Raw genomic sequence first — 13,488 nt, forward strand, 5'->3', positions numbered from 1 at the left:
TGACTTCTGCTTTTATAGAGGTGGTCACACTTGTTGGTGATTAATTCTGTGTATCTCATTAACAGTGCCTTGCAGCTGTTTATCCTTTCAATTCCTATGGAAACAGGAGCATGCCGCACATAGCTTTTCACAGGACTTTCCATAGTCTTGTAAAAGCGTTCTCTTTCACATGCCTGCATGCACGTATATCCTGTCTGTTTATTACATTGTAAATACACCAGGATACTGGTTTGTGGTTAATTTTTGTGGTTTTGTAGGTGGTATTCCCAGTAGGTGCTCATTTGAAAAGCTAAGCCTAGACAGCTGAATAATGCAGCATGACACGCAATAAAGTTTGGTCATAGAGTCATAAAGCTCTTCTGGATAGTTTGACTAATGTCAGAAGGGAGGGGGTGGTGGGATTGGTCTGGACATGATTCTTTTGTGCAAATTTTTTCTGCAGTTTGTTGAGAAACTCCACTTCACAGTGCAAACACACCAACTTCATGAAAACACAAACTAATAAAAATAGCAAGCTATTAGAATAAAAGCCTTCTTCAAGAAAAGAGTAATTAAAAAACACAATAGTACATAAATTATATTAAAACTAAAGCAAAGAATTAAATTGTACACAATTAACTTAATATCTCTCACGCACAGCTATTGTAGCTATTTTTCTATAGGTTTGATTATCTAGTGGTTTGCACTGTTTCCTCACAGAGAGAAAGCCGTGAGTTTCAATCCATCGGCAAGCTTTGCATATATGAGGTACCTTCATGTGTGGAGTTTGTGTGTTCTCTGTGTACCTGCACCTGGAGAGAGCCCATCCCTCCAGGTACTCAGGATTTCTCCCAAAGGCATGGGGACATGCATGTTAGGTTAATTGGTGATTCTTCAGTAGGTGTAAATGATTGCCTTTCTGTGTTAGCCCTGCGACAGGCTGGCGATTTGTTCACTCTGTGCCTACCCTTCCTCTCACCCTGTGAGATCTGCGATAGGCTTCAGCGCCCCATAGACCGTAAAGTGGATAAGTGGGGGGGAAAAAATAGAGGAATGCATGGATGTTTAGAAATGTTTTTCTAAACCTCACTTTTAGTTTTAGTCTTTTGTTAATCATAACATATAGGGTAAGATTTAAGAGGTTCTGAAGAGAAATTACAGCACAAATATATTTGTCATATTCACACATTTGACCAAACTGAAAAAGACAAAACCTAAACACATTTCCCATTTATACTTCCATTATATTTTGGTTAGTTTTGTAAGTATACAATATTGTTTCTTCTCCTAAAGTTCTAAAGTTCACCTCTTATTTTAGTTTAGTTTTAGTTAACTATATGTATCTTTGACATTTGAATAACCTGTAGCCCTGTAGTTACGTAAGTCAGATTTAAATCTAGAACTCATCAGAACTAATTAGAAACAACAGACAATCAAGTTTCCTAATCTCTTACAGATGATTTCCTCAAAGATGGAGACGCATATTTGGCAGCAGACTTTCCAGTATTTTCAGCTGGAGTGTGTATTCAAGGCCCACCCGCAGAACAAGTTTCCAGAACTCTGTGTGAGAAGTTAGGACAAATAAAGAGGCTGTTTATATAGAAAATCTATACAGGAAAGCAAGCGGTTCATGTGTTCTGAGAGAGAAATAAGACAAATAAATATAGAGATTAAATGATAAACTGGGTCCAGGATGTCAGTAGTTACGCTCACACACAGAGGTTATGTAACAGAGGAATGAGAGAACACAAATTTAATCCTGTCACTTTCTGCACTTGCTTAATCCAAGTGCTTCCCAAGATTTCTCTTGTTGTCAAAATGGCTTTAGCTTCTCTTCATTTTTGTGGCCCTTTTTTGAAATTCCTCTGGTTTTGGAACAACAGTGTCTTTAAGCCAGCCATGAACTGTTTTTTGGGTTGCATTCTGGTTTTGTGGTGTTCAGTTACCATTTTGCATTAAAGTAAAAAGTAAGAAGCACAGTAAATCAGCTTATGTGTGAACAGTGTGGTGTTTTTATCTGGATGGAATGCAGAAGTCTTCAGAAAGTGTATGTTAAGGTGGGAGTGGAAAACAGCAATCCTTCCTGTTTGCCTCGGGGTTCTGGGCGCTCACAGGTCAAGCAGCAGTGGCAGATTGCAGCCAATCGCCTTCTCAACACAGCCAATGATATGCAGGTCTCCAGTTACACCCTGATCCAGATGTCAGGGTGTAGTCCTGTGATCTTTGTTTTTTGGGGATGGGGGTGATTGTAGAGGCCTTGCGCTGGTGAGGTATTGCACATGACTCTCTACACCGCAGTGTTCAGGTCAGCATAAGCTGGAGGCAGAGAGTGCTTGTCTCTTAATGGTATTTACAGGGGTTCTAACCTTTTGAACTGGCTCTTGTCACTCGTAAGAATGAAGAAAGTCTTTATTGTGGTATGGGAGGAAGGGCCTCTGAGTTGCGCAGATTAACGGCAGCCGGGCTTGAGAGAATGATGGGTGTCACAGAGGGTGGTGCCAAGACTGCCTTTTTAGTTTTTCAAACCAATAACAGAACACATTAAGGTCATTTGGCAAGTTGTCAATGGACTTGAGGTCTTTATGTTTGAAGTCGATGACAGAAGCTGTCATTTACATTCACTAAACCTCTCTCGCTATCTCGCTAAACCTGTAATTTTCCTTATGGGTCCTCACCAACCTTTTTTTTTTTTTCTTTTCCGGCTTAGCTCTGAACCACCATGCATCACTGTTTAACTCACGTTTGTGCCTTTTGGTCTACAGCACTCTTTACAGAAGCTACAGCAGGCTTCTGTATACTTGTCCAAGAGTGACTCATCATAGTCCAAGCACAAGAGGGGCCTCCCCCTCTTTTTTTTCTTTGTTGTGCTTCACTAAAAGTCTCTGCGAACTCTAGAACAGAGCAGAAGCAAATATTCACACGTATCCATGTTTATCCTATTGCTTCAGTTGCAAGTTTCTTTAAAATGTAAGACTTTACAACTGCTCTGGTTTTGAAGATAAAGTTGCATTTTCAAAATCAAATATGCATTTTGTTTTTGCAGTTAACTGTCGGGGGGAAACTGCAAGAAAGCATATAAAAGTCGCATTTATCCAATACTATTTATTGCAACTTTTTTGTGTGTTTGCTTTACTAAAGTTTCTCACATTTTTCCCTCGGAGAGCATAAATGAAGCATTAGCACATGCAATTGAGGCATATCACCACGAAACTAAAATACACCAAATAGGCTACTCATAGAGCTGCACACTTGTGCGGAAAAACGTTTTCCTGCAGTGTTTTTACTTTGTTTCTTTTTTTTCTTTTTTTTTTTGCAAAAATTTCTGCAAGGACAACAAAACCTTTAGTTTAAAATGCACACTGTCCAAAAACAATACCCTGCTTTCAGAGAGGATATCAGGCAGAACACCCACTTACCTCATATATGCAAAGCACAAACGAAAGAACATGATGTGACTGCAACTTAAAGAAAACACGCAGAAGTCACGCTGACAACATGTTTTCTCATGTGAATTTGATCACAGATACAGAGAGTTCCGCCCTTCTGATTGGCTCCGAGAATTGGAGTACCTCCCCTTTAAATGGAGGGCCTCTCGCCCGGGGCGTGGCCTCAGTGACAACGAGGGTATATGTTTATCTGTTTGCTAGCTTCAGCTTCCAGTGGCAAGCTGGCAGAGGTTTTTAGGACTGGTAATTATAACGCGTCGTAAAAATGTCTTTTAAAACAGTGGGCACATTAACACGTACATTATGGGCAAGAGGAAACAAGACCCCTCCCCTGGCCAGATCCCCCAGAGTGAACAGACTTTGTACCACATGCAGGATCTCTGGAGGAAAAAAGCAGGGCCGCGACAGGACAAAAGAGGAAAGTTGCGGCTCAGATTCGGACAGACCAACTGGCGACGCTCCGTCACCCAGCGATCCACCTCACAGATGCACGGCTGGGGACAAGAAGCGAGTCAAGGAGCCGCTGGGTGCTCCTGGTGTCTGTGGTGTGAGGAGACGCTCTTTCACGTCCACCGCAGCTCCAATGGATCAGATCTCGTACCTGTGGACTCGCTACAATGACATGAAACGGCTGGTTCACGGTAAGCAGAGGGCCCCCCCAGCCCACCACCCCTCCTTTTTTTTATCCTAACTGGGGCCCCCCATATCGCGGGCTGTACGGTTATCCCGCACGTCACCGTGGCAGCCGCTATGTTTCTCTGACGCCGAAGACATTTTGTTCTTTAGGGATTTCGTTCATCCTCTTTCCAATTTAGCCCCAATGGCACATTAATGCCCTGTGTCACACGCATGTAGGATAAAGTTTTGCACAGCAACCTGTTTAAGATGCTTGTGAGGAGGAAGAAGCCGGGCTCCGTTTGTGCTCACGCGTCAGTTCCTCTGTTTGGCAAGATTTGTTCTCGCAAACAACCCAAGCGGCTGTTGGTGAACGCTGCACGTACACTGTGCGTTTGTGTGTCCTTCTGAAACATGTGTTTTGCGCTGAGCATTCCGCGATCCAGCCAAATGTGCACTCACCATTGTTTAGGTTAGGGCCGGTTAACCACAATTTTTAGCGTGATTGTATGTCATCGGATGCATTCTGTAAATGATCTATGTCCTATTTATATTAGCGGTTTTGGCATGCAGGAGGCACAAGTGGGCGTTTAAACAGGTCCCTGCAAATGAGGCATGGAAAAATACTGTATTAAAAAAAGCAAGAAAAAGAGAAAACAAACTTGGGGATTTAGGGTCAGTACAAGTTGTCTGTGTTGTTATCAAACGCACTGACATGCACGTTAGCGCCATAATATTTGCTTTTTGGTTTTTTGTTTATTTAGTTCACGTGAGTCAGCCCTGCTTTGCATGTGCAGAAAATAATAACAATCAGAATAACTGTCAGTCAGCAGCAAACCTGGAAGATGTGCTTTTGAAGGAAGAGTACATGAGCAAAATAAAGTATTAAAAGTAAAGGAACTCTTATGCAGCCTTGTTATAGCAATGTAAACAGCAATGCAATGCTGCATGTGGGCACAGTTTGGTTTATTTAAAGTAGTTTTATATATTTCTCTAGTGTTTATTCTATAAATATGCGTCACGATTTAACTGCAAATGTTATCTTGATTTACAAAGTAGGAATAGCTGCCAAATAACTGTAGTGTAATAACAAAACACAGCATCTCCCTCTGAAGTGTTCTGGAGTAGAAACATGAAGTAGTGTAAAATGAAAACACTCAAAAGTGTTTAAGAACAGAAGCCTTTTTATATACGTTTTTACTAAGATACTCAGTTGAAACCACTTTTTTGTTCTCAACATGGTGGGTTTTAATTAAAGCTGGTCACGCATTCTCAATTGGAAATGCAATTTGTCAGATGCAGTCTTTTGAAATGTGACTCGGCATAGAAAGAAAGGTATTTTGTCTGCTCCCAGCAGCAGCCCTCATTGAACTCTGTCACTACAGAGGGGCCATGCCCCACTTTTAGGTCATGTGTGACTCAGTCCTGTGCTCCTGCTGCAGCCAGCGCTGGAGTCCGTCTCTGCAGCAAAATGTAAACTGTGCGTTTAATCTCTGCGCATGTGTTAGCTGTGTGACCGTACTCAAGATAGTGTGCAGATAAAATGGGAATATTTTCAAAGGCGCAGTGAATGCTGTGCTGCCCGTCATTTTTTTTTCCAGGTTAAGTTGGTAGAAGATATAATTGTACAAAATGTTCTTCTGAGCTCAGTCAAGTAAAGGGCTAGTTGACATCTTAGAAATGCTCGTTGCACAACCTCGTGAGCTTGCCAGCTCAACTGGACCGAAAACAGCAGTTACTTCTTTCTCCTCTGCAGAAGTGCACAATCATCAAGTTTCATTACAGAAAGGGTCTTTTACAGATTCCCTTTAAATTAAAACATGAGTCAGCTGTAATGAGCCGTCATATCACGTTCTTAAATCTTGCTTATTCATTGTTTTGTTCAATTTGATCTGTGATTCTCAAATTTAAATGAGTCTTTCCCCGTTTGTCTTTCCTGCACCAGACCTGATCCCGCCGGGTGCGTGCAACCTCCTCAACTCCTCCACCATTTACGCCAACAACGAGGTCAACTTGGCTGAAGTGGACATCTATGGCTTCGACTATGACTACACACTGGCGCAGTATTCCAATGCGCTCAACACAATGATCTACAACAAAGCCAGAGAATTCCTAATCGAACACTTCAAGGTGTGTTTTGCATCAGTTGTGTCAAACGTGTTTGCTTTAAAACTGATTTTTAAACGCAGGCTTATTTAACCTGCTGGTTCTCCTGTTTGACAGTACCCCGAGGGCATTCGCAAGTACGACTACCTTTCTAACTTTGCTGTTCGGGGCCTTCACTATGACATCCAAAAGGTAAAATCTTTTAAACTACACTTTAACCACTGCAGGAGCATAATTGTGCATTTTCTCTGTGCAGCTCATGAAGTGAAACTCAATTTTTTTTTTTGCTCTTCTTTAGGGTCTTTTAATGAAGATAGACGCCTTCCATTACATTGAGCCGGGGACAGTGTACCGGTAAGAAATGAAAGATGGTTTAAGTGAATTGCGGGATAGTGTTATTAGACCCCAGTACATTCATTTGTGTTTGATGTTCCCAGGGGTCTGAGCCCAGTGCCAGATGAGGAGGTCCTTCAGCTCTTTGGTGGGACCTTTCATGTACCCCTGCAGCAGGACAGTGGCTTCTATGGAAAGGTACGATTTGTTTTTATTTATTTTTTTTATTTTGCAAAGAAACCTAAAAAAATAATTTAACCTCCTGAGACCCCCCCGTCCTCATATGGGGACATTACAGTCTGGCTTTGACTTTTGCTGTGTTATTATGTAAAATGCGGCCAAATCAGGACATGTTTTTTTTTTTTTTTTTTGATGACTTTCTGTTCAAAGTTGATGCTTATTTTTGATCCTTATCATGTCAAACTAATCCCAAATAGCTGGGAGAATTTAAAAAGCACTCAAAACAACAGCTTGGGTTTCAGGAGATTAAGAAATGTATATTGATTTCAAAGTTAAAACACTCCAACCTGACACTCCCTGTTAGTCACATTAGTTCAGTAGTCTAATAACTTTAAACCAGAGTTTAGTGGAGAGCTGTTTTACATTTATCACAGTTCTTGCACTTTGCCTCCAGATTTTTTTTTGTACATTTCCTCTCTGTGGAACATGTGTTTGTTTTGGCACAGACGTGAAGGCCTAAGTACTGCCGGATCAGCAAAATATTACATTTTTATTTAGACCTCCTCAAACAAGGAATTTGGGATTTAATCTGTTGCTGTACACAGATTTACCAAATGTCGGGGTTTTGTACGGCTTTAGCATTACATAAGTACCAAATGGTGAATTTTGTAATCTCATTTCTTCCATTGTCGTCATGAATCGGTTAGAAGGCAATGTTCCAGTCCCAAAAGAGCTGATTATGAGAACTCTGTGTCTGCACTTTTTTGTTTTTTTAGTTCTGTACTCGTTAAGGCAGGGAAATTAGAAAGCTCTGCTGGGTCTGGGAGTCAACAAACTTAAACTGAAATGTTTGCCCATTAGGAGCAATTTGGGCTCTGAATGTTATGAATCAGACTCGAATCATTTTCGCCCGATTGAACCTTTTAAGTGGTCTCCTGCAGCAGGAACAGTGCCTCTTTCCATCTGTAACAATCCCGTCCAAAATAGGTCTCTAATCTCATTTGGTGCAGTTGGACTCTCTTAAGGTCCCAGCTTGGTACTAAGTTGGTAGGTCCTACACAGGACTCTTAAACCCATATTTTTTTCAATATAGAAAAGATATCAAATGTTTAAACTGATAAAAATGTACCATTTTAAGAATTAGAAATTGTCTCCTGCTGCTGAATTTAATAGCAGCACCACATCTCAAAAAGCTGAAAAACTTAATGGTACTAAAACGAAACAGCTGGAGGAGTGTTTTGCAGTTACTTAGATTAACTTTCAACAGGTCAGTAACAATTTCATTTACAGTGCATGACAACAAAAGATTTAAAGAATATGGATAAGTCTTTGTGCGTGGCGTGTGACGAGGCTAAAAATCAATATTGGATGCCCATGATAGTCAGAGCCTCAGGCAGCACTGCATTAAAAACAGGCATGATTCTATAATTGGAAATCAGTTCATGGCCTTGTGAACACTTGCAGAAATCATTGTCTGTGAACTCAGTTCACTGTACCATCCACAAATGCAGGTTAAAGCTTTGTCATGCAAAGAAAAGAAGCCATATGTGAACATGATCCAGAATCATCGCTGTCCTTTCCGGGCCAAACTGTTCTGGGGTCAGATGAATCAAAATTTGGAATTCTTGCATAATTCATCAAGATGCATACTACATCGATTACCAGCATGGCTTTGTAGTAGAAGACTCTGGGAGCTGAACTGGCCTACCTGCAGTCCAGACTTTTTACCATCTGAAAACATTTGACTTACCATCGTAAGAAAAATAAAACACCCCAGACCCAGGACTTTTGAGCAGCTAGACTCATATATCAGACAAGAATGAGACAGCAAAAATCCAGCAACTGCTCTTGTCTGTTCCCAGACCGTTTAAGAAGAGGGAATGTTACGCAGCCCTGTCTCGACTTTTTTGAGACCATCAAATTCAAAATGAACTGAATCTTTTGCTTTTTTAAAATGGCACATTTTGGCTATGTTTTCTGTTCTCCTGTGAATAAAATATCGGTTTATGAGATTTATAGATTGTCTTATAGAAATGAGCTTGTAGATTTTTGTCACTTGGGGACAGTGTCAATAGTGTGGGACAACCAGTAACATGGGCTGTACTCATTTGTTATGTTAATTGTACAATAGCTTAGGACAGACGTCATAATGAGGGAAGAACTCTGCAATGAAGTGAAACGGAACATTAAACAGTGCAAACTGCCCTGTACAGACATTGTGTTCTTACACATACTTTTTTTTTTTAATGTGTGTGTGTCTTCCTCTTTTTGAGAGACTCTGCCGCTCTTCCCTTTCCTGTGTAAGCCAGCTTCTCAACAATCAGTATTCTCCCTGCATTGTCATTGCTGGTGGGCTTCTTGCTGCTGCCTGTGTGGTGCCTGAATTCCCACAATTCTTCTCTCTGCATTGCCAAACTCTTGCGCAAATGGACACAAACACAAGACGATAAATTTTGCATCATTGGGTAGTGCTCGTATTGAAAACTGCTTTTAATTTAATTTTGAAATTGTTGAAAACACTTTAAAAGGCACATGAAATGTTTGTTTGTTTGCTTTGTTTTTAAACAAAATAAAGTTAAAATGTCATCATGTGAGCATCAAACATTAACTTGGATTTTTTTTTCCCCCACAGGGACCAAAGGTGAAGCAGTTCATGGATATCTTCTCCATTCCTGAGATGACTCTCTTGGCTGTGGCCAATGACTTCTTCATCACAAACGACATCGAGTATGATCCAGTTCACCTCTTCAAAGACATCTCTGTGAGTTATGATATGTTTTATTGTCCGTTTCAAAGTCTGGCCTCACTCTGTAGCTCATACCGCGGGAGCATAGGGAGATTGGATTTTTGACTGTATCCGTGTTGCGTGCTTCATCAGCTGCGCGCTCAGGAATCTGCTGAGCTCCGGAAAAGTTTGCAATGGACTCTCTATGGTAGAGCGAAGAACAATAACAGCTTTTCCTCTTGGTTCTGGGGTGGAAGGGTTTACAATTACACAGCACGCCCACTACTTCATCGCAATTTCTCCTCTGAAAATAAGCAAACTGACAGGTCATTAATCATTTCCAAATAATTGGGGTCTTTCTTCCCGAGTGACTGTAATTCAAACTTATCTCATAGTAGGGATCAAAGATACCCTGAATTTTCTGAACATATTGTGAAAAACATTCATTGGCGTTTAATCCACAGGAAGCAGTCGGCATGGTTCACCTCAAAGGATACATGTACAAATGGATTATGGAAGATCTCGGTAAGAATTCCTTTCATGTCTTTCGGTTTTGTCTGCGCCCTGCTACACAAACACCGGCGGTTCAATTACTCGTTGTTTTTCTTCTTTTTACAGATAAATTCATTCTCAGAGGAGACGAGACGGATGCTGTTTTGCATCGATTGGCCAGCAGCGGAAAGAAACTTTTCCTCATAACCAACAGTCCCTTCAGCTTTGTGTAAGTGTGAGCGACTTGATAGAATCTACGTCTGCAGTAGTACACTCTGTCCTGATACAAAGATAAACACCTCTGCGCTCTGTTACATTTATGCTTATTGTGTGTGTGCAGCGATAGAGGAATGACGCACATGGTGGGGAAAAACTGGAGAGACTTTTTTGATGTGGTCATCGTGCAGGCAGACAAACCTCACTTCTTCACTGACTGTATCAAGTGAGTAACTCCTTGTAGTTTTTCAGTGTGGCGGATGTGGACCGGCATCCCTCTCATGAGATGTGACACAGTCATTTCAGTGCTCCTGTTTAACAATCTCCAAAACTGTTGCTCCTGCAGACCTTTCAGGCGCTTGGATGGTAACGGAGACCTTCGGTGGGAAAAAATCAAGAGTTTGGACAAAGGACAGATTTACAAACAGGTCTGTAATGAAAAAAGTGTTCATTAGCCTTTGTGGCATTTGATTTATTTAACTGCTGTGGTTTTTACATGTTGAAAAGTCTGCATGTTTTTACTTGTGTTCTGAGTGTCTAATGAGTATGTGGTTGATTTTATTGTTTCAGGGAAACCTATTTGACTTTCTCAGACTGACAGGGTGGCGAGGATCAAAAGTTCTGTACTTTGGAGACCATCTTTATAGCGACTTGGCTGTAAGTATCAGAGCATGGTGATCTCATCATGATGAATTGCTGAGTCAGTGTTCTGCATGGTGACTAACCCTTCCTGGTATAGGGATTACCAGGAATTTTCCTGTGTTGGCTTCATTTGACGTCCTTGGTGTGCGATTTAGCAAAGTAGGATTTTTTTTTTAGCTTTAATGGTTCACATCCTTTGAAAGATACACAAGTACAGAGTATGTGCAGAGATCCGCACAGTGCCAGATGCCATCTATCTCCACGTATTGCACGACTCTGAAAGTCCTGAGAGCATTTGGGTGGGGTCAGAGCAGACTGTGCAGTGAAAATCTGAAACACTAGATGGCAGTATGAGCGCCACAATTTTTTGTCAGAAATTGAGGACTGTTTTGTGTTACTGTGCAAAGTAAAGGCACACTGTATAAACATATATATTAACAGCTAATATGTCTGTAATCATGTATCTAATAAGTAAGAGAGTAAAACATGGCAACATTTGTTGGATCTTCCAAACAGAAGACAGTCAAAGTGATTAAAAGAGAGTTGTGCTCATTTCCAGCTCCACACATTTATTCTGCTTGTTCATAGTTTACAACAATGCTTATTTATAATATTTGGGGCTTTACTGCAGCTCTTGTTCCCTTTTCCATTTGAAATGAGCAATTTTAGCTTCCGTCTTTCAGCTAGTCGTCTTTTTGATTGGCAGCCTCTCACAAACAGCAGGTTTTAACAGTGGATGGGTGGCGCTGCCATGCTCACGGCACTTTAAAACATAACTAAATGTAAGCTGTTGTTGTTTCAGTTATAAAGTCCTTAAATTATGTTGGTGTTGGGGGTGGCTCACAGTGGTTACGCATCCCGCTAAATATCCATATGTTTTTCTAAGGGGAAGAAAAAAAAAAGAATAAATTGCTGCACATTTTCTCAATACACTTTTATCATTTGTTGCAGGACCTCATGTTGAGACATGGCTGGCGCACAGCAGCCATCGTACCTGAACTGGAGCAGGAAACCAAAGTGGTGAGCACAGACCGGTATGGAATGAACCTCACCTGGATGCAGGCTTTAACTGGCTTGATGGAGCGCCTGCAGGTGAGAGTTAATCCCTGAGCTGTTGGGACATTATATTCTGCTCGCACTCACACATAGCAAACACTCACATACCTGAAATGGTCTGTCTTAAAAATCCTGAGTAGCTTTTTGTCACGCACGTGATAACATGTTGACAGAACACAATGTTAAAAGAAAAAAAAACAAACTGTTCAGATTCCAGCATGAGAGTCCACGTGCTTACAATCCTATTAGCGTGTTATTGGATTGTTTGTAAGAGCTTAAACGAGGCAAAGAACTGCAGTTAAGAACACTTTTGAACTTTAGTTGTTGTTTGTCCCTACTGTTGAACTCAGACTCAACTTATCTAAGGGAGGAAATTTAGTTTGTTTCTTCTCCATATTTATGTTTTGGAAGAGCTAAATTTATTCATATTGTTCTTTAATGTCCTAGACACACAGAGATCCCGTGTCTAAACAAGTTTTTCTGGAATGGCAGAAGGAAAGAGAGGAACTCAGGTGAGTCTTATCATCTAAATCCCCGTCTTAATCTTTAAAAGCACCTCCCAGTGTTCCCAGTGATGTTGTTTAACAAGTCTGTACAGTACAAACACTGGCTCAAATTGAAAATTTCAATTTTTGCTGTACTATATATCTTAGTTAAACCACCCAAATATATTAGTTCTACCTACCTTAAATGTGAATAGATATGATATTAACATTGATATGACAGCACTTGAGCTACATCTACTTTTTTGAGGACTTTTCACTTCTCCTTGCTTCTACCACTTCTTGTTATTTCACAACTTTGAGGACATATTCATACATGTGCAATGTCATAACTTTGATCCCACTTTTTTTACATGCTAGGGTGATGACGAAGAACCTGTTCAACCCTCAGTTTGGCAGCATCTTCAGAACGTGTCACAACCCCACCTACTTCTCCAGACGCCTGTGTCGTTTCTCAGACGTCTACATGACGTCTCTGAGCTGTCTTCTGAATTATGACCTCTCGTACACTTTCTACCCCCGCCGCACCCCTCTGCAGCATGAAGCTCCTCTGTGGATGGACCAGCTGTGCACAGGCTGCATGAAAACCCCTTTCCTAGAGGAGATGTCTCACATCCGATGAGAGCTATAATCTCCTAAGTGACTGATAGGATTTTATTTTTTTTAAAGCCTGGCAAACACTTGATAGCCTGAGGACGTCTTACCTAGCAGGGTTTCCTTTTAATCTAAGGAGAGGCTGCAGAGCTCACTCCGAAGGGCACAGTTCTTTTGTTCAAAATAGTGAACACTTTCCCCGTAAATCCCCTGGAGGGTGCTGTATATGTAGCTCATGTCCAGAGAGCATTTAAATACCTTGCGTTAAAAGATCAACAGACACTGTGGTTTCTTCCTGTAGCTAACTGTGGAAGTCTTTCAATACAATGCTACGCCGCACAATTTAAACAAATAAAGAACTACAAGTTTTATTGATGGTGTTATTTTATTAAGCCCTTTGTATTCTCTACCAGTGGGTTTCGAGCTTTGTTTGGGACACAAAGGGGCAAATCAGAAGTTCAAAGCACTCCTGTATTTATCTCTACACAAAGCACTCTGTCATGTGACTTGTTCTTCACTCTTTTGTCATACAAAACACTTTTGACAGCATATTTACCATGTGTGGACTTAAAAGCTCCTTGCTGCTTTCACTTTGTCAGAT

General features: G+C 40.9%; 1 protein-coding gene across 1 annotated transcript; it reads left to right on the forward strand.

The window, feature by feature from the left end:
- The first annotated feature begins 3,595 nt into the window (after positions 1-3,595).
- Positions 3,596-13,258, forward strand: nt5dc2 (5'-nucleotidase domain containing 2). The gene is made up of 14 exons (XM_031738836.2): positions 3,596-4,066; positions 5,986-6,170; positions 6,264-6,338; positions 6,445-6,500; positions 6,584-6,677; positions 9,292-9,420; positions 9,849-9,909; positions 10,003-10,105; positions 10,217-10,318; positions 10,439-10,520; positions 10,663-10,749; positions 11,686-11,826; positions 12,238-12,302; positions 12,654-13,258. The coding sequence occupies exons 1-14, from the start codon at positions 3,691-3,693 to the stop codon at positions 12,913-12,915; spliced, it is 1,818 nt and encodes a 605-aa protein (XP_031594696.1). The 5' UTR covers positions 3,596-3,690; the 3' UTR covers positions 12,916-13,258.
- The last annotated feature ends 230 nt before the right edge of the window (positions 13,259-13,488 follow it).

The sequence above is a fragment of the Oreochromis aureus genome, linkage group 20 (assembly GCF_013358895.1).
Source record: "Oreochromis aureus strain Israel breed Guangdong linkage group 20, ZZ_aureus, whole genome shotgun sequence".
Taxonomy (NCBI): Eukaryota; Metazoa; Chordata; class Actinopteri; order Cichliformes; family Cichlidae; genus Oreochromis; species Oreochromis aureus.